Consider the following 27,265-nt stretch of genomic DNA (forward strand, 5'->3'; position numbering starts at 1 on the left):
GTGCTTGTACATAGATCTGTACACTGACTGGTGTCTCTCAGTCCCTCTCTCTCAGGGAGATATCTGTACACTGACTGGGGTCTCAGTCCCCTCTCTCTCAGGGAGATATCTGTACACTGACTGGGGTCTCTCAGTCCCCTCTCTCAGGGAGATATCTGTACACTGACTGGTGTGTCTCAGTCCCTCTCTCTCAGGGAGATATCTGCACACTGACTGGGGTGGGGGGGTTCTCAGCCCCTCTCTGAGGGAGACATCTGTTCACTGACTGGTGTCTCAGCTCAGGAGAGCCTGAACAGCTAGGTGCCAGCCTGGGAGGGAGAGCCCAGTTGTGATCAGTCTGTAACCTTTCCTCCTCGATCCGTTTGAAGTCCCAGTAATTTGGTGCATTTCCTGAAGGCGGTCCTGCTGGACTCATTACTGGGGTCTTGTGCAAGTGCCCATTCCCCACGGCTCAGTGAGCGACGAGAGTGTATGTGAGGGAGGGAATCACACCTGTCCCTGATCCCATTCTCACCCAGAGTCTGCACTTTTCAGAAGAGCATGTCTGGACAGTGATCAGGAGCAAGAACCATGGCTGATCTTTCCCTCTGCTGGAAATTAATAGCACAGAAATGAATTAACCCTACGCAGGCTGGATATCAAGCCGAGGCACCTTCACTGAACTGACTGCTGGTTTAAAAACCTTTTTCCTTTAATATATTCTGAACCACACTCAGCTAAAATACAGATTGATGAAACCTCCAGCAGCCACCCCAGACATAATTACAGACTTCACAAGGTACCGTGTTTTGTTCAAAAGGCACAGTTTGTCAGGCAAAAAGGATCAGTGCAGTCGTGGGAAATTTATACAAACTGTTCTTTTATTGGTACGCGACCGCGGATTCACAGTAAAAGGAAGACCGGCCCATTGGCTCGCGGGATCGGACTGCCCGCCCTCTCGACCGACTGATCCGCCAAACCCCCCCAGCCCGCCAGGCGGGCTTTTGTGGGGGGAGGCTTCATTTGTAGAGAGCGGGTGCGCGGCCGAGGCGGCGACGAGCCATTGGCGGCCGGCTCTGCCGCTTAGGTCTGGGGGTGCCCCCTGCCCCTGGCCCCCTGCCCGAGCTGCTCAATCCCGGTAAGGGACAGTAAGGGGGGGTGGGGGCGCCCGCGGAGCGAAAGACAGAAAAAGGAAACCCGCGCAGTGGGGGCTAACAATGGAACCCTGTACAAAGACTCGGAAACCCTGATTTCAAATTTACACTAGGACACGATCCCATCAATAATTAGCACTACACTAGCGGTTAAATCATAGTTACCTAATGATTCCGGCCATACAAACCCATAGCACACACACTCAACCAGCTTTCAGTCCAACCTTCCAGCAGCAGTCACTGGGACAGTGAGCAGGAGCAGGAGCCCCGGATGGTGTCCCCCGCTCCCTGACTCAGGGGCACCCAGGCCAGTTCTAGTGCAGCCCTCAGCCGAGACGGACTAACCCAGCACAGACCATGGGGGGGGGGGGGCGGGGGGGGGGTCGAGACCCTGCCTGGTCTGCAGTCGGGAGAGCCCAGCCAGCTGATCACAGACTGGAAGATTATTCTCAATGTTACCCCCCCCAAGAAACAGCCAATGAGAAGGTGGGTGAACGAACAGCCCCGCAGCAAGTAGTGTCATAAAGCTCGCTCGCCCCATAAAAGCTCCAGACAATGACTGGAAGCAAGTTGTAGGTGTTTCAGACGTGGCTGGAAACTGGAGAAAGATTCCCACATCCCCTCGCGCCCACCCCACCAGAGATAAAAACACTTGTGTGAATGAATACACCCTCTGACAGTCCCCAACGCTTTCATCCTTTCACCCACCTAAAAGAGAACATTTATATTTTTTGGTCTGGCACTCTCAGCCCATCCGGCCGAGACAGGGTGAGAGGATAGAAGCGGATACTCGCTCAGCTATCAACGGGATTCATGGCAAGAGGTGACCCGAGTGATCCGCCCCTTACCTTTCCTACACTAAAATAAGGCTTTCAAGTCACGACTGTAAACTCTACGCAGCAGCTCCAGAGCGCCGGAGAACCTGTTCTTCCAGAGCCCGGCCTCCCACACGCAGCACAGGCCCGAGGCCAAGTATCAGCAGCATCTAACACAGAGAGACATGTGAACTATCAATATGGAGGGCTACAAAAAAAAAAAATCATATTTAAACAGCACCACCCAATTGCGAGCGAGACGATTTTCACTGCAAGGGGAAGGTCTCACCACAACACAACTCCTTGCACCAGATAACTCGGCTCGAGGTCGGAGCTGCGTGGGAGATCGGCACTATTAAAAACATACGGGGAGAGTTTTTTTTCCTGTGTGCTGCACAGATTTTACAATCACTTTGAACGTCTGACGCAGAGGGACGACGGAGGACCCCGCCCCTTAAGATGGAGTCTCGGGGCTGGCGCTGGAGTTGTTGTCCTGGGGAGAAGAGGCTCCCCGGGGCGCCACCTCAATGATCCTGGGCTTGTCGATGATGCGGGCCGTCCGGTTCCCCTTCTCCACGATGCCGATGATCCAGGCCTGGTGGCCCTCGCCGTACTTGGGGGACTTGATCTCAGCGCAGAAGCGCGCAGCCTGCTCCCGGGGCAGGCAGATCAACAAACCACCTTCCAAAAGTAAACAAAAAGTGCCGTTAAAATACAGCGAGGGTCGGGAGCGATAGACATTAGAGAATTTACAGCACAGCACAGCATCAGGCCGTTCGGCCCATCAGGTCCATGCTCCACATGTGTCTCCTCCCGATCAACATATCCTTCTATTCCTTTCTCCCTCATGTGTTTATCCAGCTTCCCCTTAAATCCATCTCTGTTATTCCCCTCAACCACTCCCTGTGGGAGAGAGTTCCACATTCTCACCACTCTCTGGGTAAAGAGGTTTCTCCTTTTTTAAAATTTTTTTTTATTCGTTCACGGGATGTGGGCGTCTCTGGCAAGGCCGGCATTTATTGCCCATCCCTAATTGCCCTCGAGAAGGTGGTGGTGAGCCGCCTTCTTGAACCGCTGCAGTCCGTGTGGTGACGGTTCTCCCACAGTGCTGTTAGGGAGGGAGTTCCAGGATTTTGACCCAGCGACAATGAAGGAACGGCGATATATTTCCAAGTCGGGATGGTGTGTGACTTGGAGGGGAACGTGCAGGTGGTGTTGTTCCCATGTGCCTGCTGCCCTTGTCCTTCTAGGTGGTAGAGGTCGTAGGTTTGGGAGGTGCTGTCGAAGAAGCCTTGGCGAGTTGCTGCAGTGCATCCTGTGGATGGTGCACACTGCAGCCACTGTGCGCCGGTGGTGAAGGGAGTGAATGTTTAGGGTGGTGGATGGGGTGCCAATCAAGCGGGCTGCTTTATCTTGGATGGTGTCGAGCTTCTTGAGTGTTGTTGGAGCTGCACTCATCCAGGCAAGTGGAGAGTATTCCATCACACTCCTGACTTGTGCCTTGTAGATGGTGGAAAGGCTTTGGGGAGTCAGGAGGTGAGTCACTCGCCGTAGAATACCCAGCCTCTGACCTGCTCTCGTAGCCACGGTATTTATATGGCTGGTCCAGTTAAGTTTCTGGTCAATGGTGACCCCCAGGATGTTGATGGTGGGGGATTCGGCGATGGTAATGACGTTGAATGTCAAGGGGAGGTGGTTAGAATCTCTCTTGTTGGAGATGGTCATTGCCTGGCACTTATCTGGCGCAAATGTTATTTGCCACTTATGAGCCCAAGCCTGGATGTTGTCCAGGTCTTGCTGCATGCAGGCTCGGACTGCTTCATTATCTGAGGGGTTGCGAATGGAACTGAACACTGTGCAGTCATCAGCGAACATCCCCATTTCTGACTTTATGATGGAGGGAAGGTCATTGATGAAGCAGCTGAAGATGGTTGGGCCTAGGACACTGCCCTGAGGAACTCCTGCAGCAATGCCCTGGGGCTGAGATGATTGGCCTCCAACAACCACTACCATCTTCCTTTGTGCTAGGTATGACTCCAGCCACTGGAGAGTTTTCCCCCTGATTCCCATTGACTTCAATTTTACTAGGGCTCCTTGGTGCCACACTCGGTCAAATGCTGCCTTGATGTCAAGGGCAGTCACTCTCACCTCACCTCTGGAATTCAGCTCTTTTGTCCATGTTTGGACCAAGGCTGTAATGAGGTCTGGAGCCGAGTGGTCCTGGCAGAACCCAAACTGAGCATCGGTGAGCAGGTTATTGGTGAGTAAGTGCCGCTTGATAGCACTGTCGACGACACCTTCCATCACTTTGCTGATGATTGAGAGTAGACTGATGGGGCGGTAATTGGCCGGATTGGATTTGTCCTGCTTTTTGTGGACAGGACATACCTGGGCAATTTTCCACATTGTCGGGTGGATGCCAGTGTTGTAGCTGTACTGGAACAGCTTGGCTAGAGGCGCAGCTAGTTCTGGAGCACAAGTCTTCAGCACTACAGCTGGGATGTTGTCAGGGCCCATAGCCTTTGCTGTATCCAGTGCACTCAGCCGTTTCTTGATATCACGTGGAGTGAATCGAATTGGCCGAAGACTGGCTTCCGTGATGGTGGGGATATCGGGAGGAGGCGGAGATGGATTATCCACTCGGCACTTCTGGCTGAAGATGGTTGCAAAAGCTTCAGCCTTGTCTTTTGCACTCACGTGCTGGACTCCGCCATCATTGAGAATGGGGATGTTTGCAGAGCCTCCTCCTCCCGTTAGTTGTTTAATTGTCCACCACCATTCACGACTGGATGTGGCAGGACTGCAGAGCTTTGATCTGATCCGTTGGTTGTGGAATCGCTTAGCTCTGTCTATAGCATGTTGCTTCCGCTGTTTAGCATGCATGTAGTCCTGAGTTGTAGCTTCACCAGGTTGGCACCTCATTTTTAGGTACGCCTGGTGCTGCTCCTGGCATGCTCTTCTACACTCCTCATTGAACCAGGGTTGATCCCCTGGCTTGTTGGTAATGGTAGAGTGAGGAATATGCCGGGCCATGAGGTTACAGATTGTGCTGGAATACAATTCTGCTGCTGATGATGGTCCACAGCGCCTCATGGATGCCCAGTTTTGAGCTGCTAGATCTGTTCTGAATCTATCCCATTTAGCACGGTGGTAGTGCCACACAACACGTTGGATGGTGTCCTCAGTGCGAAGACGGGATTTCATCTCCACGAGGACTGTGCGGTGGTCACTCCTACCAATACTGTCATGGACAGATGCATTTGTGACAGGTAGATTGGTGAGGACGAGGTCAAGTAAGTTTTTCCCTCGTGTTGGTTCGCTCACCACCTGCCGCAGGCCCAGTCTAGCAGCTATGTCCTTCAGGACTCGGCCAGCTCGGTCAGTAGTGGTGCTACCGAGCCACTCTTGGTGATGGACATTGAAGTCCCCCACCCAGAGTACATTTTGTGCCCTTGCTACCCTCAGTGCTTCCTCCAAGTGGTGTTCAACATGGAGGAGGACTGATTCATTAGCTGAGGGAGGACGGTAGGTGGTAATCAGCAGGAGGTTTCCTTGCCCATGTTTGACCTGATGCCATGAGATTTCATGGGGTCCAGAGTCAATGTCGAGGACTCCCAGGGCCACTCCCTCCTGACTGTATATCACTGTACCGCCACCTCTGGTGGGTCTGTCCTGCCGGTGGGACAGGACATACCCAGGGATGGTGATGGAAGAGTCTGGGACGTTGGCTGAAAGATATGATTCTGTGAGTGTGGCTATGTCAGGCTGTTGCTTGACTAGTCTGTGGGACAGCTCTCCCAATTTTGGCACAAGTCCCCAGATGTTGGTAAGGAGGACCTTGCAGGGTCGACTGGGCTTGGTGTTTTGCCTTTGTCGTGTCCGGTGCCTAGTGGTCCGATGCCGGGTGGTCCGTCCGGTTTTATTCTTATTATGACTTTTCGTAGTGAGATTTTACAACTGAGTGGCTTGCTCGGCCATTTCAGAGGGTAATTAAGAATCAACCACATTGCTGTGGGTCTGGAGTCACATATCGGCCAGACCGGGTAAGGGCGGCAGGCTTCCTTCCCTAAAGGACATTAGTGAACCAGATGGGTTTTTACGACAATCCGGTAGTTTCATGACCATCATTACTGATACTAGTATTTTAATTCCAGATTTTTATTTAATTAATTGAATTTAATTAATTTTAAATTCGCCAGCTGCCGTGGCGGGATTTGAACTCATGACTCTGGATTTTAGTCCAGGCCTCTGGATTACTAGCCCAGTAACATAACCACTATGCTACCGTACCCTGGATTTATTAGTGACTATCTTATATTTATGGCCCTCTAGTTCTGGTCTCCCTCACAAGTGGAAACATCTTCTCTACATCGACCCTATCAAACCCCTTCATAATTTTAAAGACCTCTATCAGGTCACCCCTCAGCCTTCTCTGTTCGAGAGAAATGAGCCCCAGCCTGTTCAGTCTTTCCTGATAGTTAGAACCTCTCAGTTCTGGTACCATCCTTGAGAATCTTTTTCTGCACCTTCTCCAGTGCCTCTATATCCTTTTTGTAATATGGAGATCAGAACTGTGCACAGTGCTCTGAACAACCTGCAAGATTGTTTATTACCCTCCCTCCCCTAAAGGCGGCAACTCTCAGGGGCTCCACAAGTAGCAGCTGCTCTCTGGTACCTCACCCCTAAGTGGTGTGTGATGGTGGGATATTCAACCGTGACAGGCACTACAACGGAGCCCAATGCTATCATCACCCAACATCCAGACACAGTGTCTGGCCGGGGGTCACTGGACAGTGATGAGGAGCAGGAGCCCTGGCCGATTCCAACCCCCCACCGTTGTCTCCCTGACCCAGAGGCACTGAGGCCAGATGTAGCGCCCCTACTGCTGCCCCGGCTCAGAGATCAGCTAACTCAGCACAGACCGGGGATGAAAGTCGGGCCTTTCCTGGTCTGTGTGGCTCCGTCACTGTACCACCGTGACCAAAAAGGGGTGGTCGGTTGAACTTTACCCCCTTCAGTTCCAACCCGAGGGGGCGAACAAGGTGCCTGCAGTTTGCCCCCTTCTCACCTGATGTCTCTGCTGACGTGCCGTGGAGCAGCCCGAACATGTTCCCGCACGCTTTGCTGATGGCCGCCATCTTGGCGATGATCGGGAGGTTGTGGATGACGAACGAGACCTCGTTGCGCTGCTGCTTAGCGAGGTTCTGGGCGTGGCCGAGAATTCCGAACCCTGTGATGTCAGTGGCAGCGTGAGCGTTGAACGTGTGCATCAGTCCAGCGGCTGCAGAGGGGGGGGGGGGGGGGAGAGCCGCAGGTTACTCACTCAATGTCAGTCTTTCGCTAACCCCAATACTCAGTCCAACCTGAGACACACATTACTCACTGCAGACTGACCACAATCCTAGTAGGCAGTGAGCACAGGCCCAGGCTCCCAAACATCCATTCATCCCGAGGGAGCCCAGACAATGACCGTCAGCCCGGCCCGACCCCGTCCTCATCCAGACAGTGACCGTCAGCCTGGCCCGACCCCGTCCTCATCCAGACAGTGACCGTCAGCCCGGCCTGGCCCCGTCCTCATCCAGACAGTGACCGTCAGCCCGGCCTGGCCCCGTCCTCATCCAGACAGTGACCGTCAGCCTGGCCCGGCCCCGTCCTCATCCAGACAGTGACCGTCAGCCTGGCCCGGCCCCGTCCTCATCCAGACAGTGACCGTCAGCCCGGCCTGGCCCCGTCCTCATCCAGACAGTGACCGTCAGCCTGGCCCGGCCCCGTCCTCATCCAGACAGTGACCGTCAGCCTGGCCCGGCCCCGTCCTCATCCAGACAGTGACCGTCAGCCTGGCCCGGCCCCATCCTCATCCAGACAGTGACTGTCAGCCTGGCCTGGCCCCGTCCTCATCCAGACAGTGACCGTCAGCCTGGCCCGGCCCCATCCTCATCCAGACAGTGACTGTCAGCCTGGCCCGGCCCCGTCCTCATCCAGACAGTGACCGTCAGCCTGGCCCGGCCCCATCCTCATCCAGACAGTGACCGTCAGCCTGGCCCGGCCCCGTCCTCATCCAGACAGTGACCGTCAGCCTGGCCTGGCCCCGTCCTCATCCAGACAGTGACCGTCAGCCCGACCCCGTCCTCATCCAGACAGTGACCGTCGGCCCGGCCCCGTCCTCATCCAGACAGTGACCGTCGGCCTGGCCCGGCCCCGTCCTCATCCAGACAGCGACCGTCGGCCCGGCCCGGCCCCGTCCTCATCCAGACAGCGACCGTCGGCCCGGCCCGGCCCCGTCCTCATCCAGACAGCGACCGTCGGCCCGGCCCGGCCCCGTCCTCATCCAGACAGTGACCGTCAGCCTGGCCCGGCCCCGTCCTCATCCAGACAGTGACCGTCAGCCCGGCCCCGTCCACATCCAGACAGTGACCGTCAGCCTGGCCCGACCCCGTCCTCATCCAGACAGTGACCGTCAGCCCGACCCCGTCCTCATCCAGACAGCGACCGTCGGCCCGGCCCGGCCCCGTCCTCATCCAGACAGTGACCGTCGGCCCGGCCCGACCCCGTCCTCATCCAGACAGTGACCGTCAGCCCGGCCTGACCCTGTCCTCATCCAGACAGCGACCGTTGGCCCAGCCCGACCCTGTCCTCATCCTCATCCAGACACTGACCGTCAGCCCGGCCCGACCCTATCTTAACACAAACTGCGACTGTCAGCGTGGTCTGATCGCTGTACATCCACACACATTTCAGGGGCTGCTGGATAGCGATGAGGAGCAGGTACTCTGGCCGATTCCCTCCCCGGCCGTGACCCGATGGACCTCGAACTCTGCTCCCATCGCCCAGTTACCTGTACGGTTGAGCCGTGCCATATTGAACATGGCCTCTTGATACGCGAGCTCCACGTCCTCCTGGGAAACCACGAGCTTGATCTTGTTCCACTTCTCCGGCTGTGGAGGGAGGGGGAAGGAAAGAAAACCTGGAGTTAGTGCTTATGGAAGGTTAACAGCGACTTCAAGCACGACACCCAGGTGAAACGCCCACGGCCAAAGCAACTGAAATACAGCTGCGGCTCTGCAGGCAACTCCATCAGGTGGGCAAGTGGGTCCCCTTCACTGTGGTACTGAGAGTGGGACGATCCCAGGTTCCCTTCCCAGTCTCAGCCAGGGCGGATTGTGGTGGGGGGGGGGGGTAAGAGACGATTCTCGGTGCCCCTGGGTTAGTAAGGGTTAAAAATAAATCAGGCAGAGTTCCTGCTCCTGATCTCTAGGCAGCGTCTCCGGCTAGAAAGTGCACCTCTCTCCGGTTGTTGAGCGTGATGCCACTGTGGTCAAATAGCCCACCCTACACGATAAATTGGATGAGATACAGGAGCGTGCTCGGAGCATGTAGGACGGTGTCCCGGCAGCTGCCAGTGCCGCTGTGGGAAAAGAGAGGAGAAACTGGACAAGAACTGGTCAACAGCAGGGGGCTCTACATCAAAGGGGTAGGATTGCATCCAGAACATGAAAGCTGCCAAGTGACTTGGGAAGAATACCCCAGCACCTGGAGCAGCTCCCACTGCTGCACGACTCCACTATCCTATCTGGAGCCTGCGGCCCCAGCAGGACACGGGAGAAGGCACAGTCTGGCCTCTTGTGCATCTCTAATTTCCATTGCTCTCCCATTGGTGGCCGTGCCTTTGGCTGACTAGGCAGAGTTCTGGAATTCAGTGTGGATTTTTTATTTGATTTACTCCTGTGCAGTGCCGTGGGACGTTTTATACGTTAAACCTGCTGTATAAATGCATGTTGTTGTTTGGCCATTTCAAGCCCTCTCCATACCTTGCCAGGCATGACTTCAGGTGCTGATCAGTCTGCTCGTGACCAACAGTGGGACACTTGGCTGATCTTTTCCCCTCTCCCTACGCCAAGGGGCTGTGAACCCAGTTGTAGGCGATCGAACCCCAAACCTTCCTGCTCCGTATGGCTCAGCGATGAAGAGTCTAGGGTCAGACATCAGTGGAACTGTACCCCAGCGAGAAGGTTGTTTTTAGATCAGCGCTCACACCCGACGACCCCAGAAAGCCCCCTCCCAAGTCCCCCTCACTTACATTTTCCAGCCACTGGTGGCTGTTTACAGCAACCTGCGTTCCCAGTGGTTTCGTCAACACCAACACATCGCCTGGAACCGCGTTGTCTGGCCTTTGGGAGAGAGGAGAGAGGGGGGGGAATTAACAGGAATCACGAGACAGCAGGAAGCTCAGGCACGACAGCTCACCTGCACTGCCTTTCAAACTTCTCTGAAACACATGTAATGAAGGTCCAGCATCCTTTTTGAATCTATCCACCCAACGCACGCAGTTCTAATAAGCCTTTTGTAGAGTGTTTTTTGGCTCCCCTGAAGGCACTGACTCTCTGGGGGTACAGTTCATAAGCACCGAACTCCCTCGGCCATCACACGTAAGTGACACCGTCTGAGCTGGACAGAGTGTGGCAGTAAATTTCACCCGGGGGGTGGGATCAACAGTGGGAAACTGGTTGATTGGTTCCCTCTCAGCCGCAGCTCACTGGGTGTCACTCGCCTCTGAGTCAGAAATTTGTGGGTTCAAGTCCCACTCCAGAGACTTGGGCACAAAATCCAGTCCAACACTCCCAGTGCAGTGCTGAGGGAGCGCCGCCCTGTCGGAGGGGCAGTGCTGAGGGAGCGCCGCCCTGTCGGAGGGGCAGTGCTGAGGGAGCGCCGCCCTGTCGGAGGGGCAGTGCTGAGGGAGCGCCGCCCTGTCGGAGGGGCAGTGCTGAGGGAGCGCCGCCCCAGAGGTGCCGTCTTTCGGGGTGAGATGTTAAACCGGGGCCCCGTCTGCCCCTCTCAGGTGGATGTAAAAGCTCCCACGGCCACTATTGGAAGAAGAGCAGGGGGAGTTCTCCCCGGTGTCCTGGGGCCAATATTTATCCCTCAACCAACATTACTAAAAAACAGATGATCTGGTCATTATCACATTGCTGTTTGTGGGATCTTGCTGTGCGCAAATTGGCTGCTGCATTTCCTACATTACAGCAGTGACCACACTTCAAAAAAAATACTTTGCTGTCTGTAAAGCGCTTTGGGATGCTCTGCGGTGGTGAAAGATGCTGTAGAAATGCACGTTCCTTTCTTTTCTACAAGGGACAGTGAGCCCAGTTGTAGGTGATCAAACCCCAAACCTTTCTGCTTCGTATGTCTCAGTTACGTACTGTCCAGGGTAACAGAAAGAATGGGCAGTGGGGGCAGGAGACACCTGTGGAATTGTACTCCAGCAAGAAGCTGAGTCTTTAGGAGAGGCACTGAATTAAAAACACACACAAAGATCCTTCGACTTGCTGTACTGAGTTTAACACGGTTGCTGTCTGGGCTTATCCTACTTACATGATGAATTCATTGGGTTGGCACACGACCGTCGCCACCCCTCCTATGATGATCCAAGGGTTCACCACCGTCTGGCCGCCCGTCACAGAGGTGCCACCCTCCTCTGCTGCGTCCTTGAAACCTCTGATCATCAGCGGAACCACTTTGTCTCGCTCCTACCAACACAAAACAGCGGGTTAGTTACCCGAAGCTCCTTTAGATTGGTTTACGGTGGTGATGGGTACAGATACAGTGCTTGAAGTCCTGCCAGAGGTAGCCTTCTCCATACGCACACAGATTCTACTCTCGCTGCCTTACCTTATCAGTCATTTTCTGACTCACACTCAGCAGCATCAGCATGTTGTCACATTCTGTTATGCCCATAGCGTAGAGATCGCTCAGGACATTCGCACAGGCAATTCGCCCCTAGACATGAGAAAACACAAGGGTCAGACACCATACCCTGAAAAGCCCAGCATTGAAGATACAGACACTGACACTCCAATTTTTTAAGCAACAACCAAATCTCACTCCAGCTGTGAAGAGACAGCAGTCCTTCCAACCAGAGCAATTAATGCAGTAATACATAGAAACTGACAAAATTCAGCTTTGTGTATGGCATCTTATCAAATCTCAAATGCCTGGAAGTGCTTCACATGCCGCTAATTACTTTGAATTGCAGGGACTGTCAAGCAAGCAAACTCTGCATCGTAATATACATTAGCACATTTCCCAGGATAGTGATCATAGTGCGTCAGAGGCTAACTCTTTAAATAACACTAGACACAAATAATAAACAGAAACAAGATTAAATGTAATAAATTCAGAATAAAGGGCAACAGAGTTGCTGTAGTGCATCATGTAGATTGCACATACTGCAGCCACAGTGCACTGATGGAGAGGGTGAATGCTGCGTCTGATGACAGAGCCAATCAATTGGATCGCTGTGTCCTAGATGTTATACACTGACAGACCCGGACCCCCCAGTACTGTACCCCAGTGTTATACAGTGACAGACCCGGACCCACCAGTACTGTACCCCAGTGTTATACAGTGACAGACCCGGACCCACCAGTACTGTACCCCAGTGTTATACAGTGACAGACCCGGACCCACCAGTACTGTACCCCAGTGTTACAGTGACAGACCTGGACCCACCAGTACTGTACCCCAGTGTTATACAGAGACAGACCTGGACCCACCAGTACTGTACCCCAGTGTTATACAGGGACAGACCTGGACCCACCAGTACTGTACCCCAGTGTTATACAGTGACAGACCCGGACCCACCAGTACTGTATCCCAGTGTTATACAGTGACAGACCCGGACCCCCCAGTACTGTACCCCAGTGTTATACAGTGACAGACCCGGACCCCCCAGTACTGTACCCCAGTGTTATACAGTGACAGACCTGGACCCCCCAGTACTGTACCCCAGTGTTATACAGTGACAGACCTGGACCCCCCAGTACTGTACCCCAGTGTTATACAGTGACAGACCTGGACCCCCCAGTACTGTACCCCAGTGTTATACAGTGACAGACCTGGACCCCCCAGTACTGTACCCCAGTGTTATACAGTGACAGACCTGGACCCCCCAGTACTGTACCCCAGTGTTATACAGTGACAGACCTGTACCCACCAGTACTGTACCCCAGTGTTATACAGTGACAGACCTGGACCCACCAGTACTGTACCCCAGTGTTATACAATGACAGACCTGGACCCCCCAGTACTGTACCCCAGTGTTATACAGTGACAGACCTGGACCCACCAGTACTGTACCCCAGTGTTATACACTGACAGACCTGGACCCACCAGTACTGTACCCCAGTGTTATACAGTGACAGACCCGGACCCACCAGTACTGTACCCCAGTGTTATACAGGGACAGACCTGGACCCACCAGTACTGTACCCCAGTGTTATACAGTGACAGACCCGGACCCACCAGTACTGTACCCCAGGGTTATACAGTGACAGACCTGGACCCACCAATACTGTACCCCAGTGTTATACAGTGACAGACCTGGACCCACCAGTACTGTACCCTCGTGTTATACAGTGACAGACCCGGACCCACCAGTACTGTACCCCAGGATTATACAGAGACAGACCTGGACCCACCAGTACCGTTCCCAGTGTTATTAAGCATAAAATGCTCTGTCCAGACACACCCCAAGTTTGAAGGGCCAGAATCTAATTGTCCCACTGGCTTTTTTTCCCCTCCCCTGCAAGTGGGCACAGAATGGAAATTTTACACTCCCACCTGGTAAGCAACAAGGAACATGTCAAGCATCCACCTTGACCGGGGATATCTAGTGACAACACCTTGTGGCTATTTAAAGACTCCCCCTAAAGATTATTGCAGTTTCAATTAAGATATTAAATCCGCCATTTGAGACGGTAATGGCGAAAAATTAAGTGAATGCTTAAAATTTTGCAATTAAGTGTTTTTTGTACATTAGCAACACAGAAAGCTGAAAGTTCGTTATCAGCATTCCTGCTTATACAAGACTCACGTCACTTGATCTGCAACTCCTCTTTCCCCCAAATCCCAATAATCCCAATTTATTAAACCGCGACTGCTACCTTAATCTACAGAACTGAAACGTTGATTTGTGCTTAGTTTGGCTCCTCCTCTCCTTAAGCTGACGACCACTCCACACTCACCAGGTGCCATTCTCCAATTGGGAGCCTCGACAATGCGTATGTTCAGACCCAGGTGGGTGGAGCAAAGGGCAGTACACAGCTGAGCCCAATCCAGCCTTCACCTGACTCACACACACACCTCTCTGATCCACGAGGCCAATTGTAGCTCCCACTACCCCCACCCCAGCTGAGATGATCTAATTCAGCACAGACTGGGGGTGGGCCCAGGAACCTTCCCGATCTTTAGGTGCTCACCGACTTCACCAGCTAAACTGGGAGAACTCCCTGCTCCTCTTCCAGTTGTGCCGTGGGATCTTTCACTTCCATCCGAACAGGCAGACTTTTTAATTATTAAATCAAAAGGCCCAGAGTAAATACAAGGAGATTAAAAATTAACCCAAGTACATGGTTAGGACTGAAGGTCACAGAAACATTTGGCAATAAGACTAGCTACTGACAGATGTCCCGCTCGATCCATCAGACTGTCACATTCTCACCTTCACTGCAGTTACAGGCCTTGCTTAATATTTCAAACCCTGATCTCATACCATCAGTGTAGCAACTAGCATCTCCCAGTGGAGGGTAGAAGGGGGAATACGGGAGATTTACTTGACGAGACGTTAACCTGAGGCCCTATCTGACAGTTTGGGTGGATATTAAAGATCCCACGGACACTGTTGGAAGAGAGCAGGGTAGTTCTCCCCAGTGTCCTTGGGTCAATATTCCTCCCTCAACCAACACCCACGACAGATTAAATGGCCTTTCACGACTCGCGAGATATGCTGAGTGCAAAACAGCTGCCACAATTACCTGCAAAACAACTGTCACTGCACTTCAAAGTGAGTCAGTGCACGTGAAGTGCTGCAAGACATTTGAGAGCCATGATAAGGTGCTATATAAATACAAGTCTGTCCTTCTAACTGAACACGTCAGGTCCACAGCACACGTTGGGAGTCACTAGCTGTGCCACTTAAGCAAGTTTACCCCGTTGCGGCAGTTAATAAGAACCGTATCAAACAGTGTGTCTCAGCTCGTCTAACGTTGCAGTTCATGACAGGACGGAAGATTCTCACTGATACATCAAACCATTACTCCAGACACAGGAAGAAACTCTGAGGGAAACCAGTCAGTCGCTGAATGGGAACTGACTGAAGAGCTGCACTGAACTGAAGACAATTTCAAATACACTCATAGGAACAGGAGGCCATTCAGCCCCTCAAGCCTGTTGCATGCTGCAGGTAGGTGAATAACACCCCAAAGCATGATAGCAGCACACACGCATGCATGTTGAACTAAAATGGTTTTAGAAATGCTTTGAATAAAACGCAGCAATACTGAGAGGACTCAGATACAATCAGCGCTGCTAACAGCTCATTTGGTAAATGTTGTCCGGTCCGTGGTCTGTACTGAATTAGCCATCAGCCGAGATGCCGGTGGGGGCGTGATGCCCAGTCTTTGGGTGGGGGGGGAGAAAGCAGTCGGCCAGGCTTTCCATTCCCAATTTCTACTCAGTGTTCCATGCTGGAAAGCACGGAGACAGGCCTGTGGCCAAGATCAGGTCCACCTGTGACGTCTCCCACAGTTGAACACCCTGTGGATACTCTGGACTCGAACACACGACAAGCGGCCCGCTTGTGTGAGGTATGAGAGGGCGGGCGTATCTCAGCAAGGGTCAGTACCAGCAGGAAGGGAGAGCGGGAACGTTAGCAGAACGTAACTTCTACGCCGGTCTCCGAAATCCCGCCAACATTTTCCATTTGAACGTAAATACCGAGCACCCAATTTCAGAACATACCATCATATAGGGGTCGTCGACTAACGGATAGAAGAAGTCTGTCGTCTGAACGAGAGAGAGCCCTCCATGCCGCAGCGGGATCACGCACGAATCCATACCGATCCCTGAAAGAGAGAGTCAGGTTAAAACTTCACGACCTGCTGCGAGATACAGAAACTGGGACCAGGCAGAGCAGCAGGTTTATCACTATGCCCGGGTTTCCCTTTTCCATTACAGGCTTTGCACTGGGATTGTGCTGGTAACAGCGAATGAGTAGAAAACAATTGATTTGCAACTGGACATTGTGGACAAGTCGCCACGAGTTATGGGACCAAACATTGGGAGCTCTCCTGATAACGGTGACACAAATGCAGTGCAATTGGGCAGGTCCCGAGCTCAAGTGCACGCTCTGATCTGTTCTGGAGGGAACCAGCCAAAGCACGGAAATCGTACGTGTAGGGACATCACGAGAGGACAGGATCGGGCTTGGCTGTGTTGCCCTATACGGTCGAGTAGCTGGCACCAATCACGTCCAGGCTCACACATTTTTAAAAATTTGTTCATGGGATGTGGGCGTCACTGGCGAGGCCGGCATTTATTGCCCATCCCTAATTGCCCCTTGAGAAGGTGGTGGTGAGCCGCCTTCTTGAACCGCTGCAGTCCATGTGGTGAAGGTTCTCCCACAGTGCTGTTAGGGAGGGAGTTCCAGGATTTTGACCCAGCGACGATGAAGGAACGGCCGATATATTTCCAAGTCGGGATGGTGTGTGACTCGGAGGGGAACGTGCAGGTGGTGTTGTTCCCATGTGCCTGCTGCCCTTGTCCTTCTAGGTGGTAGAGGTCGCGGGTTTGGGAGGTGCTGTCGAAGAAGCCTTGGCGAGTTACTGCAGTGCATCCTGTGGATGGTACACACTGCAGCCACGGTGCGCCGGTGGTGAAGGGAGTGAATGTTTAGGGTGGTGGATGGGGTGCCAATCAAGCGGGCTGCTTTGTCCTGAACAACAGACATTGAGGTGAAATAGCTGGTTCCGTGGCAGCACAAGTTACTTCTCGCAGGAAAGGAAGCTGAAAAAAACAAAACTATCTGGAAAAAAAGGAGACATCCACCCGGGGGAGATTTGGAAAATGCTGACAAACTGCTTCTGTCAGGCCGGCCTGCATTGCGATCGTGAATAGAATATTCCCCACATGGTATTCACAGCCCAAATTCTTTCTGCACACCCAGCTTCAACCCAGCGAGGGAGGCTGGCTGAATAGATTACTATCTTTTTAAAAACAAACCCGCAAATTTGCAGGGCTATGGGGAAAGAGCAGGGGGGAGTGGGACTCATTAGATAGTGCTTTTAAAGAGCCAGTACAGGCCGGATGGCCACCTTCTGTGCTGTATCATTCAATGATCCTCAATGGACATTGGTTTCTGTGCTTTTTCAAGTCTCTTCGCTCTGTTGGCAAGACATGAAATCCAAGAATTACACGTGTTATGATCCCCACTGGCCTACAGGAAAGCACGGCAGGGGCTCGGGAGGGGGAAAGAGAAGACACTTGAACAAGGACTACCACCTAACCCAGTTACTTCAGAAGCACATCTTGCGTTCGCATATTGGCGGATGAGGCAGCCATTTTGACACACAATTTGGCCTCAGTGCCCCTGGGTTAGGGAGGGGGTGAATCCACCTGAGTTTTTTTTAAAATTCATTCTGGGAACGTGGGCGTCGCTGGAGAGGACGGCATTTATTGCCCCTTGAGAAGGTGTCAGTGAGCCGCCTTCTTGAACCGCTGCAGTCCGTGCGGTGAAGGTTCTCCCACAGTGCCGTAAGGGAGGGAGTTCCAGGGTTTGGACCCAGCGACGATGAAGGGACGGCCGATACGTGTCCAAGTCGGGATGCTGTGTGACTTGGGAGTTGCCGCTCCTGATCACTGCCGGAAAAGCTCACAGATTCATTAAGCGAGGGCGGTATCGGGTTCCGCCGCGACGCCTCCCGCAGTCGAACATCCTGCCAACCTGCACTCCCTCTCCGGGCGCACTCGGAACGCCCGAGCCCCCGGGGTGAGGCAGGAGGGGGTGAGGCAGGAGAGGGCGGCCAGCACCTGCGAGCCCCCCCACCCACCGTGTCCTGGCGAACGTCTGGATGGGTGGGAGGGAGGGGAGACCATGTTAGCACTTGTCCCGCCCCCCCCACCGTGCATCAGCGCCCCCTCATTGGTGGAGCCACGCGTCAATCATCGGGGCGCCGCCCAACCACCCATTGGCCGGCGACGCCTGTCAATCATCCGAGCGGGCGCGTCGCTAATTGGCTGCGCCGGGTGTCAATCAACATGAATAGACGCCCGCCCTCCCTCTTTCCCTCCTTCCTACCCACCCCGCGGCCTACTTTATTTAAATCAACTCATCCACGGGATCGGGTTCCTAAAGAGCCGGGCGGGGGGGGGGGGGGGGGGGGGACTCACCGATCCGCGGCATGACGGTGCCCAGGAACTGGTTGTCATCGTCGCCCCCGGCCCCGGCGTCGGGCTGCGGCTCGGGCCCGAGTCCCTGCAGGAGTTTGAGCAGCACCTCCTGCGGGACCTTGCAGCCTCATCCCTTCATGTCGGAGAGGGCGGTGAGGCGGAAACCCTTGTCCAGCTCGTGGTCCTCGGGGTCGAAGGAGCGGTAGAAGGAGGCCGACATCTTGAGGGCGGGCGGGCGGGCGGGCGGTCGCTGCTCGTGCTCGGGGGGCGCGCGAAGCCTCAACCGATCGCCCCGATTCGAAAATTTGAATCCCAACGGCTCCCAGCCCTCCGTCTGCGCCTGCGCGCGGGCCCGCCTTCCAACTGTGGGGCGGTGGTGGGTTAACCCATTCTCGCGAGTGGGGGGGGGGGGAATTCGGGCAGGCGGACCCTGCGGCCTTCAAACCCAAGCGAGACAAAGACTTAAAAACAGCACGTCGCTCGTGTTGGAGTTGAAACCATTAGCGTTTGCCTCGGGTTGATCGAGATCCGATCCATTTGCGCGGCAAGAATTGACTTCTGTCTCTCCGGCCACCCCCATCGGGCTTGGGGATGGTTCATTCCGCCGCCGGCCCGCGCGCTCATGAATATTTATGAGCTACGGGCTCATTAATATGCAAATATATATCGAACAGGCTAAAGAGGTTGTCCATGGCCTTACTGTGGTAATGGTAGTCTTTGTATTTATATCAGAGCCATAATCCTCTCGTTGAAATGTGTCAAAAGTGTTTTACACACATATTAATAATAAAACATTACTTTTGGAGTGCACTGACTGTTGTTATGTATGCAATGTGGCGGCCATTTTGTGCACAGCAAGATCCCATGAACAGCAATTCTTTGAATGACCAAGTTAATCTGCGTTTTTTTTCCAGGTGGTGTTGGTTGAGGGACGAGCGTTGGCCGGAGACACTGGGAGGACTTCCTGCTCATCCGACAGTGCTGTTGGCATTCTTTTTTTTTAAGGTCCAACCGAAAGGACAGACGCCTCGTCAGGGAAAAAACAAGGTGACTGAAGTCAAGGTTCAAACTGACCAAATGGAGGATGTCAGACTGGTGTCGCCCAAATGCTGAACAACACGTGGAATGGACTTTGGGAATGTCCCAGCGTTGAAAACCCTACAGATGAGGGAAGCCATTTTGCCCGTCTTGAGTTTATCCAAAAAGAAACCTAACACTCTCTCCACTGCATCATTAACATGTATCTTCAATAAATTTCACAGGAACAGGAGGAGGCCATTCTGCTCCTTGAGCCTGCTCCGCCATTCAATTAGAACATGGCTGATCTGTACCTCAACTCCATTTACCCGTCTTAGCTCAACAATCCCTTGATGTACCCTTACCAAATCTCTCGATTGTGTTTCCACTACCCAAACCCCAAAAACCCATATCAAGCATTGATCACTCTGCGTGGTGAGGTTGACCTTGTGCAAGGCATTGGTTAGGCCATATTTGGAGTATTGTGTACAGTTCTGGGCACCAGGTTATAGGACGGAGATTTCATGGAATGGGCGCAGTGCAGATTCACTAGAATGAAACCAGGAATGAGAGGTTATATTTATAGAAACATAGAAAATAGGAGCAAGAGTAGGCCATTCGGCCCTTCAGGCCTGCTCCGCCATTCAAATGATCATGGCTGATCGTCTAACTCAGTACCCTGTTCCCGCTTTTTCCCCATATCCCTTCATCCCTTCAGCATTAAGAAGTGTATCTATCTCCTTCTTGAATACATCTAATGACTTGGCCTCCACTGCCTTCTGTGGTAGAGAATTCCACAGGTTCACCACCCTCTGAGTGAAGAGATTTCTCCTCATCTCGGTTCTAAATGGCATACCCCGTATCCTGCGACTGTGACCCCCTGGTTCTGGACTCCCCGGTCATCGGGAACATCCTCCCTGCATCTAGTCTGCCTAGTCCTGTTAGAATTTTATATGTTTCGATGAGATCACCTCTCATTCTTCTAAACTCGAGTGAATATAGGCCGAGTCGACCCAATCTCTCCTCATACGTCAGTCCTGCCATCCCAGGAATCAGTCTGGTAAACCTTCGTTGCATTCCCTCCATGGCAAGGACATCCTTCCTCAGATAAGGAGACCAAAACTGCACACAATACTCCAGATGTTGTGAAGAAAAGCTTAGAAAATTGGGCCAATTCCCTGGAACAGGGACAATTGAAAGGGGATCTAATAGAGGTTTTTGAGATTCCGAAATGGTGAGAGATTGTTCCCAGTAGTTGGTGAATCGGTAATGGGGAGGCCCAGACTGCGGAGCATCGCTGGAAGAATGAAGGGGGAATGAGAAGGAATGTTTTTACAAAGTGGGTTATTACAACAGTGAATGCTTCACCACAAAGAGAAGTAGGGAGATTAGAGTAGACCACTCCAGTTGGAGAGCGAGTACCGACTTAGGCGGATGGGCCGAATGGGCTCAGTCTGTATTATAAATCACAGCTGATGAATTACTTTTGAAATAATTTACTCGAAAGTAAAAATACTGAATTGGAGGAGGGCCAATTTCAGAGGGATGAGAACAGATCTGGCCCGGGTAAATTGGAATCAAAGATTGGCAGGCAAAACTGTAATTGAACACTGGGTGGCTTTTAAAGAGGAGATGGTTCAGGTACAGTCTAGGTACATTCCCACGCGGGAGAAAAGTAAGGCAACTAAATCCAGAGCTCCCTGGATAACAAAAGAGGTGGTAAGATAAAGCAGAAAAAAAGGGGCATATGACAGATCTCAGGTTGATAACACAAGTGAGAACCAGGCAGATTATAGAAAGTTCAGAGGGGAAGTGAAAAAGGAAATAAGAGGGGCAAAGAGAGAGTATGAGAATCGACTGGTGGCAAACATAAAAGGGAATCCAAAAGTCTTCTTTAGGCATGTAAACAGTAAGAGGAGGGGTGGGGCCGATCAGGGACCATGGAGGCAGAGGGCATGGCCGAGGTACTAAATGAGTACTTTGCATCTGTCTTTACCAAGGAAGAAGATGCTGCCAGAGTCTCAGTAAAGGAAGATATAGTTGAGATACTGGATGGGCTAAAAATTGATAAACAGGTCCGAGAAAGGCTAGCTATACCTAAAGTAGATAAGTCACCCGGTTCTGAGGACTGGAGAATTGCGAATGTTACACCCTTGTTCAAAAAAAGGGTGCAAGGATAAACCCAGCAACTACAGGCCAGTCAGTTTAACCTCGGTGGTGGGGAAACTTTTAGAAACGATAATCCGGGACAGAATTAACAGCCACTTGGACAAGTGTGGATTGATTAGGGAAAGCCAGCATGGATTTGTTAAAGGCAAATCATGTTTAACTAACTTGATAGAGTTTTTTTTTATTCGTTCACGGGATGTGGGCGTCGCTGGCGAGGCCGGCATTTGTTGCCCATCCCTAATTGCCCTCGAGAAGGTGGTGGTGAGCCGCCTTCTTGAACCGCTGCAGTCCGTGTGGTGAAGGTTCTCCCACAGTGCTGTTAGGAAGGGAGTTCCAGGATTTTGACCCAGCGACAATGAAGGAACGGCGATATATTTCCAAATCGGGATGGTGTGTGACTTGGAGGGGAACGTGCAGGTGGTGTTGTTCCCATGTGCCTGCTGCTCTTGTCCGACTAGATGGTAGAGGTCGTGGGTTTGGGAGGTGCTGTCGAAGAAGCCTTGGCGAGTTGCTGCAGTGCATCCTGTGGATGGTACACACTGCAGCCACAGTGCGCCGGTGGTCATAGAATCATAGAAGTTACAACATGGAAACAGGCCCTTCGGCCCAACATGTCCATGTCGCCCAGTTTATACCACTAAGCTAGTCCCAATTTCCTGCACTTGGCCCATATCCCTCTATACCCATCTTACCCATGTAACTGTCCAAATGCTTTTTAAAAGACAAAATTGTACCCGCCTCTACTACTGCCTCTGGCAGCTTGTTCCAGACACTCACCACCCTTTGAGTGAAAAAATTGCCCCTCTGGACCCTTTTGTATCTCTCCCCTCTCACCTTAAATCTATGCCCCCTCGTTATAGACTCCCCTACCTTTGGGAAAAGATTTTGACTATCTACCTTATCTATGCCCCTCATTATTTTATAGACTTCTATAAGATCAACCCTTAACCTCCTACTCTCCAGGGAAAAAAGTCCCAGTCTGTCTAACCTCTCCCTATAAGTCAAACCATCAAGTCCCGGTAGCATCCTAGTAAATCTTTTCTGCACTGCAGAAGGGAGTGAATGTTTAGGGTGCCAATCAAGCAGGCTGCTTTATCTTGGATGGTGTCGAGCTTCTTGAGTGTTGTTGGAGCTGCACTCATCCAAGCAAGTGGAGAGTATTCCATCACACTCCTGACTTGTGCCTTGTAGATGGTGGAAAGGCTTTGGGGAGTCAGGAGGTGAGTCACTCGCCGCAGAATACCCAGCCTCTGACCTGCTCTCGTAGCCACAGTATTTATATGGCTGGTCCAGTTAAGTTTCTGGTCAATGGTGACTCCCAGGATGTTGATGGTGGGGGATTCGGCGATGGTAATGCCGTTGAATGTCAAGGGGAGGTGGTTAGACTCTCTCTTGTTGGAGATGGTCATTGCCTGGCACTTATCTGGCGCGAATGTTACTTGCCACTTATGAGCCCAAGCCTGGATGTTGTCCAGGTCTTGCTGCATGCGGGCTCGGACTGCTTCATTATTTGAGGGGTTGCGAATGGAACTGAACACTGTGCAGTCATCAGCGAACATCCCCATTTCTGACCTTATGATGGAGGGAAGGTCATTGATGAAGCAGCTGAAGATGGTTGGGCCTCGGACACTGCCCTGAGGAACTCCTGCAGCAATTTTGATGAGGTAACAGAGACGGTCGATAAGGGCAATGCGGTGGATGTGGTGTATATGGACTTTCAAAAGGCATTTGATAAAGTGCTGCATAATAGGCTTGTCATCAAGATTGCGGCCCATGGAATAAAGGGGGCAGTAGCAACATGGATGCAGAATTGGTTAACTGACAGGAAACAGAGAGTCGTGGTGAACGGTTGTTTTTCGGACTGGAGGGAGGTGTACAGTGGTGTTCCCCAGGGGTCGGTGCTGGGACCACTGCTTTTCTTGATATATATTAATGACTCGGACTTGGGTGCACAGGGCACAATTTCAAAATTTGCAGATGACATAAAACTTGGAAGTGTAGTGAACAGTGAGGAGGATAGTGATAGACTTCAAGAGGATACAGACAGGCTGGTGGCATGGGCGGACACGTGGCAGATGAAATTTAACGCAGAAAAATGCGAGGTGATACATTTCGGTAGGAAGATCGAGGAGAGGCAGAATAAACTGGAGGGCACAATTCTAAAAGGGGTACAGGAACAGAGAGATCTGGGGTTATATGTACACAAATCGTTGAAGGTGGCAGGGCAGGTTGAGAAAGCAGTTAAAAAAGCATACAGGATCCTGGGCTTTATAAATAGAGGCATAGAGTACAAAAGTAAGGAAGTCATGATGAACCTTTATAAAACACTGGTTCGGCCACAACTGGATTTTTGTGTCCATTCTGGGCACCGCACTTTAGGAAAGATGTGAAGGCCTTAGGGAGGGTGCAGAAGAGATTTACTAGAATGATTCCAGGGATGAGGGACTTTAGTTACATGGATAGACTGGAGAAGCTGGGGTTGTTCTCCTTGGAACAGAGAAGGTTGCGAGGAGATTTGATCGAGGTGTTCAAAATCATGAAGGGTCCAGACAGAGTAGATAGAGAGAAACTGTGCCCATTGGCGGAAGGGTCAAGAAACAGTGGGCGTAGATTTAAGGTGATTGGCAAAAGATTCAAAGGTGACATGAGGAAAAACTTTTTTACACAGCGAGTGGTTATGATCTAGAATGCACTGCCTGAGGGGGTGGTGGAGGCAGATTCAATCATGGCCTTCAAAAGGGAACTGGATAAGTACTTGAAAGGAAAAAATTTGCCGGGTTACGAGGATAGGGCGGGGGGAGTGGGACTAGCTGGATTGCTCTTGCATAGAGCCGGCACGGACACGATGGGCCGAATGGCCTCCTTCCGTGCTGTAACCTTTCTATGATTCTAAACGTAGTTGCCGCCGTTGTGTAGGCGAACGCGACAGCCAATTTGTGCACAGCAAGATCCCACAAACAACCAAAATGAGTTGAGTGACCAGTTTCACCCTGTGCCCTTTGTCTTCATGTCCTGCCTTACTTTGAAGTTGTGCTCCAGATTTAGCTTCTCTACCATCTTGTCTGCTTCCAGTGGGTGTCACTCTCTCGCCTCTGAGTCAGAAGGTTGTGGGTTTGAGCCCCCACTCCAGAGACATGAGCACGCAATCCAGGCTGACATTCCCAGCGCAGTGCGGCGGGGAGTTTACTCTGTTCACTCCTGCTCCACATCGCAAATACCAGATCGACTTATCAACTTCACTTTCAGTTGGATTCGTTCTCGGCTTGTGGGCAAGGCCGGCGATTATTGCCTGTCCCTAGTCGCCCCCCCTTGGGAAGGTGGTGGTGAGCCGCCTTCTTGAACCGCTGCAGTCCCATGTGGTGAAGAGGCGTCGGGGAGAGAGTTCCAGGATTTTGACCCAGCGACGATGAAGGAACGGCCGATATATGTCCAAGTCGGTATGGCGTGTGTGTGTGTGTCTTGGAGCTGTTCCCATGCACTTGTCCTTCTAGGTGGCGGAGGTCGCGGGTTTGGGAGGTGCTGTCGAAGAAGCCTTGGCGAGTTGCTGCAGTGCATCCTGTGGACGGTACACGCTGCAGCCACTGTGCGTGGAGGTGGAGAGAGTGGATGAGGCAGGGGAACCGTAGATTGTTTCTCTGGATGGAAGAATTCACATGACCTTCCTCGGCCTTGTCTTCCGGGGCGAGAGCTGAGGTTTCACCCCCCTACCCCCCCCCCCCCCCATCTTTAATCAAGCAATTAATATCCTTAGATCTGTGATGTCACCAGCAATTGTGAGTTCACAAGCGTACCCACAGTTGTGACAACAGATCCCGTTACCTTGGAGACCAACTCTTAAGAAGACAGCCAACAGTTATTGTGCACAGCGTTGTTGGAAGGCGAAACATCTTTTCCAATTTTGATGCAAAGAGCTGGGAGAGGATAAAAGTGTGACCCAGGGGGAGCTGTAGACCACTGAGTGATCAGGGGGTCTATCCGATCTTCAGGCCCAACCATGTACCTGTTCCTCTGGCTCACCGCCGCAATTTTCCAAGTCTCCTTTGGAGAATTGGGTATGTAAGAAATCTGGATGTACCGAGAAGGGCACAGCAAGATCCCACGGCGGGTCGCTGGTTGTGTCAGCTGTGGCTCAGTCGGGTCTCACTCTCACCTCAGAGTCAGAAGACTGTGGGTTCGAGCCGCACTCCAGAGACTCGAGCCCATGATCCAGGCCGATACTTGCAGTGCCAGCACTGAGGGAGCGCTGCACTGTCGGAGGGGCGGCACTGAGGGAGCGCTGCACTGTCGGAGGGGCGGCACTGAGGGAGCGCTGCACTGTCGGAGGGGCAGTACTGAGGGAGCGCTGCACTGTCGGAGGGTCAGTACTGAGGGAGCGCCGCACTGTCGGAGGGGCAGTACTGAGGGAGCGCTGCACTGTCGGAGGGGCAGTACTGAGGGAGCGCTGCACTGTCGGAGGGTCAGTACTGAGGGAGCGCTGCACTGTCGGAGGGGCAGTACTGAGGGAGCGCCGCACTGTCGGAGGGTCGGTACTGAGGGAGCGCCGCACTGTCGGAGGGACAGTACTGAGGGAGCGCCGCACTGTCGGAGGGGCAGTACTGAGGGAGCGCTGCACTGTCGGAGGGGCAGTACTGAGGGAGCGCCGCACTGTCGGAGGGTCAGTACTGAGGGAGCGCCGCACTGTCGGAGGGTCAGTACTGAGGGAGCGCCGCACTGTCGGAGGGGCAGTACTGAGGGAGCGCCGCACTGTCGGAGGGGCCGTCTTTCGGATGAGACGTTAAACCGAGGCCCCGTCTGCCCCTCTCAGGTGGATGTAAAAGACCCCACGGCCACTACTGGAAGAAGAGCAGGGGGAGTTCTCCCCGGAGTCCTGGGCCAATATTTATCCCTCAACCAACACAGATGATCTGGTCATTATCACATTGCTGTTTGTGGGATCTTGCTGTGCACAAATTGGCTGCTACGTTTCCTACACTACAACAGTGATCACACTTCAAAAAATTTGCTTCATTGGGTGTAAAGCGCTTTGGGACGTCCTGAGGTGGTGGAAGGCACTGTAGAAATGGGGGGTCCTTCTTTCCTTCTGGGCCACACAGTGTCAGCCAGCTCCAGGTTCCATCCTGTACTCTGCTCAGTTAGCTGACCTCAGTCAGGGAGGTAACCCTCGATAACTAACTTATCCCTTCCCTGGGGCACCCAGGCCAAAAGATCGGGCTCAGAAGAAAATGAGGACAAAGAGTGAAACTATTTTCCGCCGGTGGAGAGAATCCAGACCAAGGTGGGGGCGCACGATCTTAACATTAAAGCCAGGCCATTCAGGAGCAAAATCAGGACGCACTTTTCCACACAAAGGGGAGTGGAAATCTGGAACTCTCTTCCCCCAAAAAAGCTGTGGATGCTGGGGGTCAATTGGAGCTTTCAAGACTGAGAGCGATAGATTTTTGTTGGGTAAGGGTATCGAGGGATAAGGAGCAAAGGCGAGTAGATGGAGTTGAGGTACAGATTGACCATGATCTGATTGAATGGCTCGAGGGGCTGAATGGCCTCCTCCTGTTCCTACATTACTACACTTCAAATTTCCTTCATTGGCTGTAAAGCGATTTGGGATGCCCTGAGGCGGTGAAAGGCGCAGTAGAAATGCAAGTTCTTTCTCTATTTCTTTCACTCTTTCTTTCCCTTCCTTCCCTCTTTCCCTTCCCTCCCTCCTTTCTTTCCTTCCTTCCCTCCCTCCCCCTCTCCCTCCCTCCCGTCAACGTGCCAGTTAAATTGGAACAACCCCTGTCTCTCCCCAGACTTTGTGCAGGTTTTCGACATCCTGATCACGGCCGAGAACGGCAACTCCTCCTTCCGGCCAGAGATCCTGTTCCTCAACGCCTCAGGGTTTGTGCAGGTGAAGGTGGGCGAGCCAGCCAC

The 27,265-nt window shown here is 52.6% G+C and overlaps 1 protein-coding gene and 1 long non-coding RNA gene across 2 annotated transcripts; one reads left to right on the forward strand and one right to left on the reverse strand.

The window, feature by feature from the left end:
• Positions 1-839: 839 nt before the first annotated feature.
• On the reverse strand, positions 840-18,523 carry LOC137306777 (selenide, water dikinase 1-like). Its single transcript, XM_067976153.1, has 8 exons — positions 18,170-18,523; positions 15,743-15,846; positions 11,615-11,722; positions 11,318-11,472; positions 10,026-10,116; positions 8,784-8,883; positions 7,017-7,229; positions 840-2,629 (listed from the first exon to the last, which is right to left on the reverse strand). Exons 1-8 carry the CDS (start codon positions 18,180-18,182, stop codon positions 2,403-2,405), a joined length of 1,011 nt encoding a protein of 336 aa, XP_067832254.1. The 5' UTR covers positions 18,183-18,523; the 3' UTR covers positions 840-2,402.
• A 92-nt stretch (positions 18,524-18,615) lies between these two features.
• LOC137306848 (uncharacterized) lies at positions 18,616-19,484 on the forward strand. Its single transcript, XR_010958943.1, has 2 exons — positions 18,616-18,873; positions 19,084-19,484. It is a non-coding gene; the product is annotated as an uncharacterized lncRNA (long non-coding RNA).
• The last annotated feature ends 7,781 nt before the right edge of the window (positions 19,485-27,265 follow it).

This window comes from Heptranchias perlo, chromosome 45, assembly GCF_035084215.1.
Source record: "Heptranchias perlo isolate sHepPer1 chromosome 45, sHepPer1.hap1, whole genome shotgun sequence".
NCBI lineage: Eukaryota > Metazoa > Chordata > Chondrichthyes > Hexanchiformes > Hexanchidae > Heptranchias > Heptranchias perlo.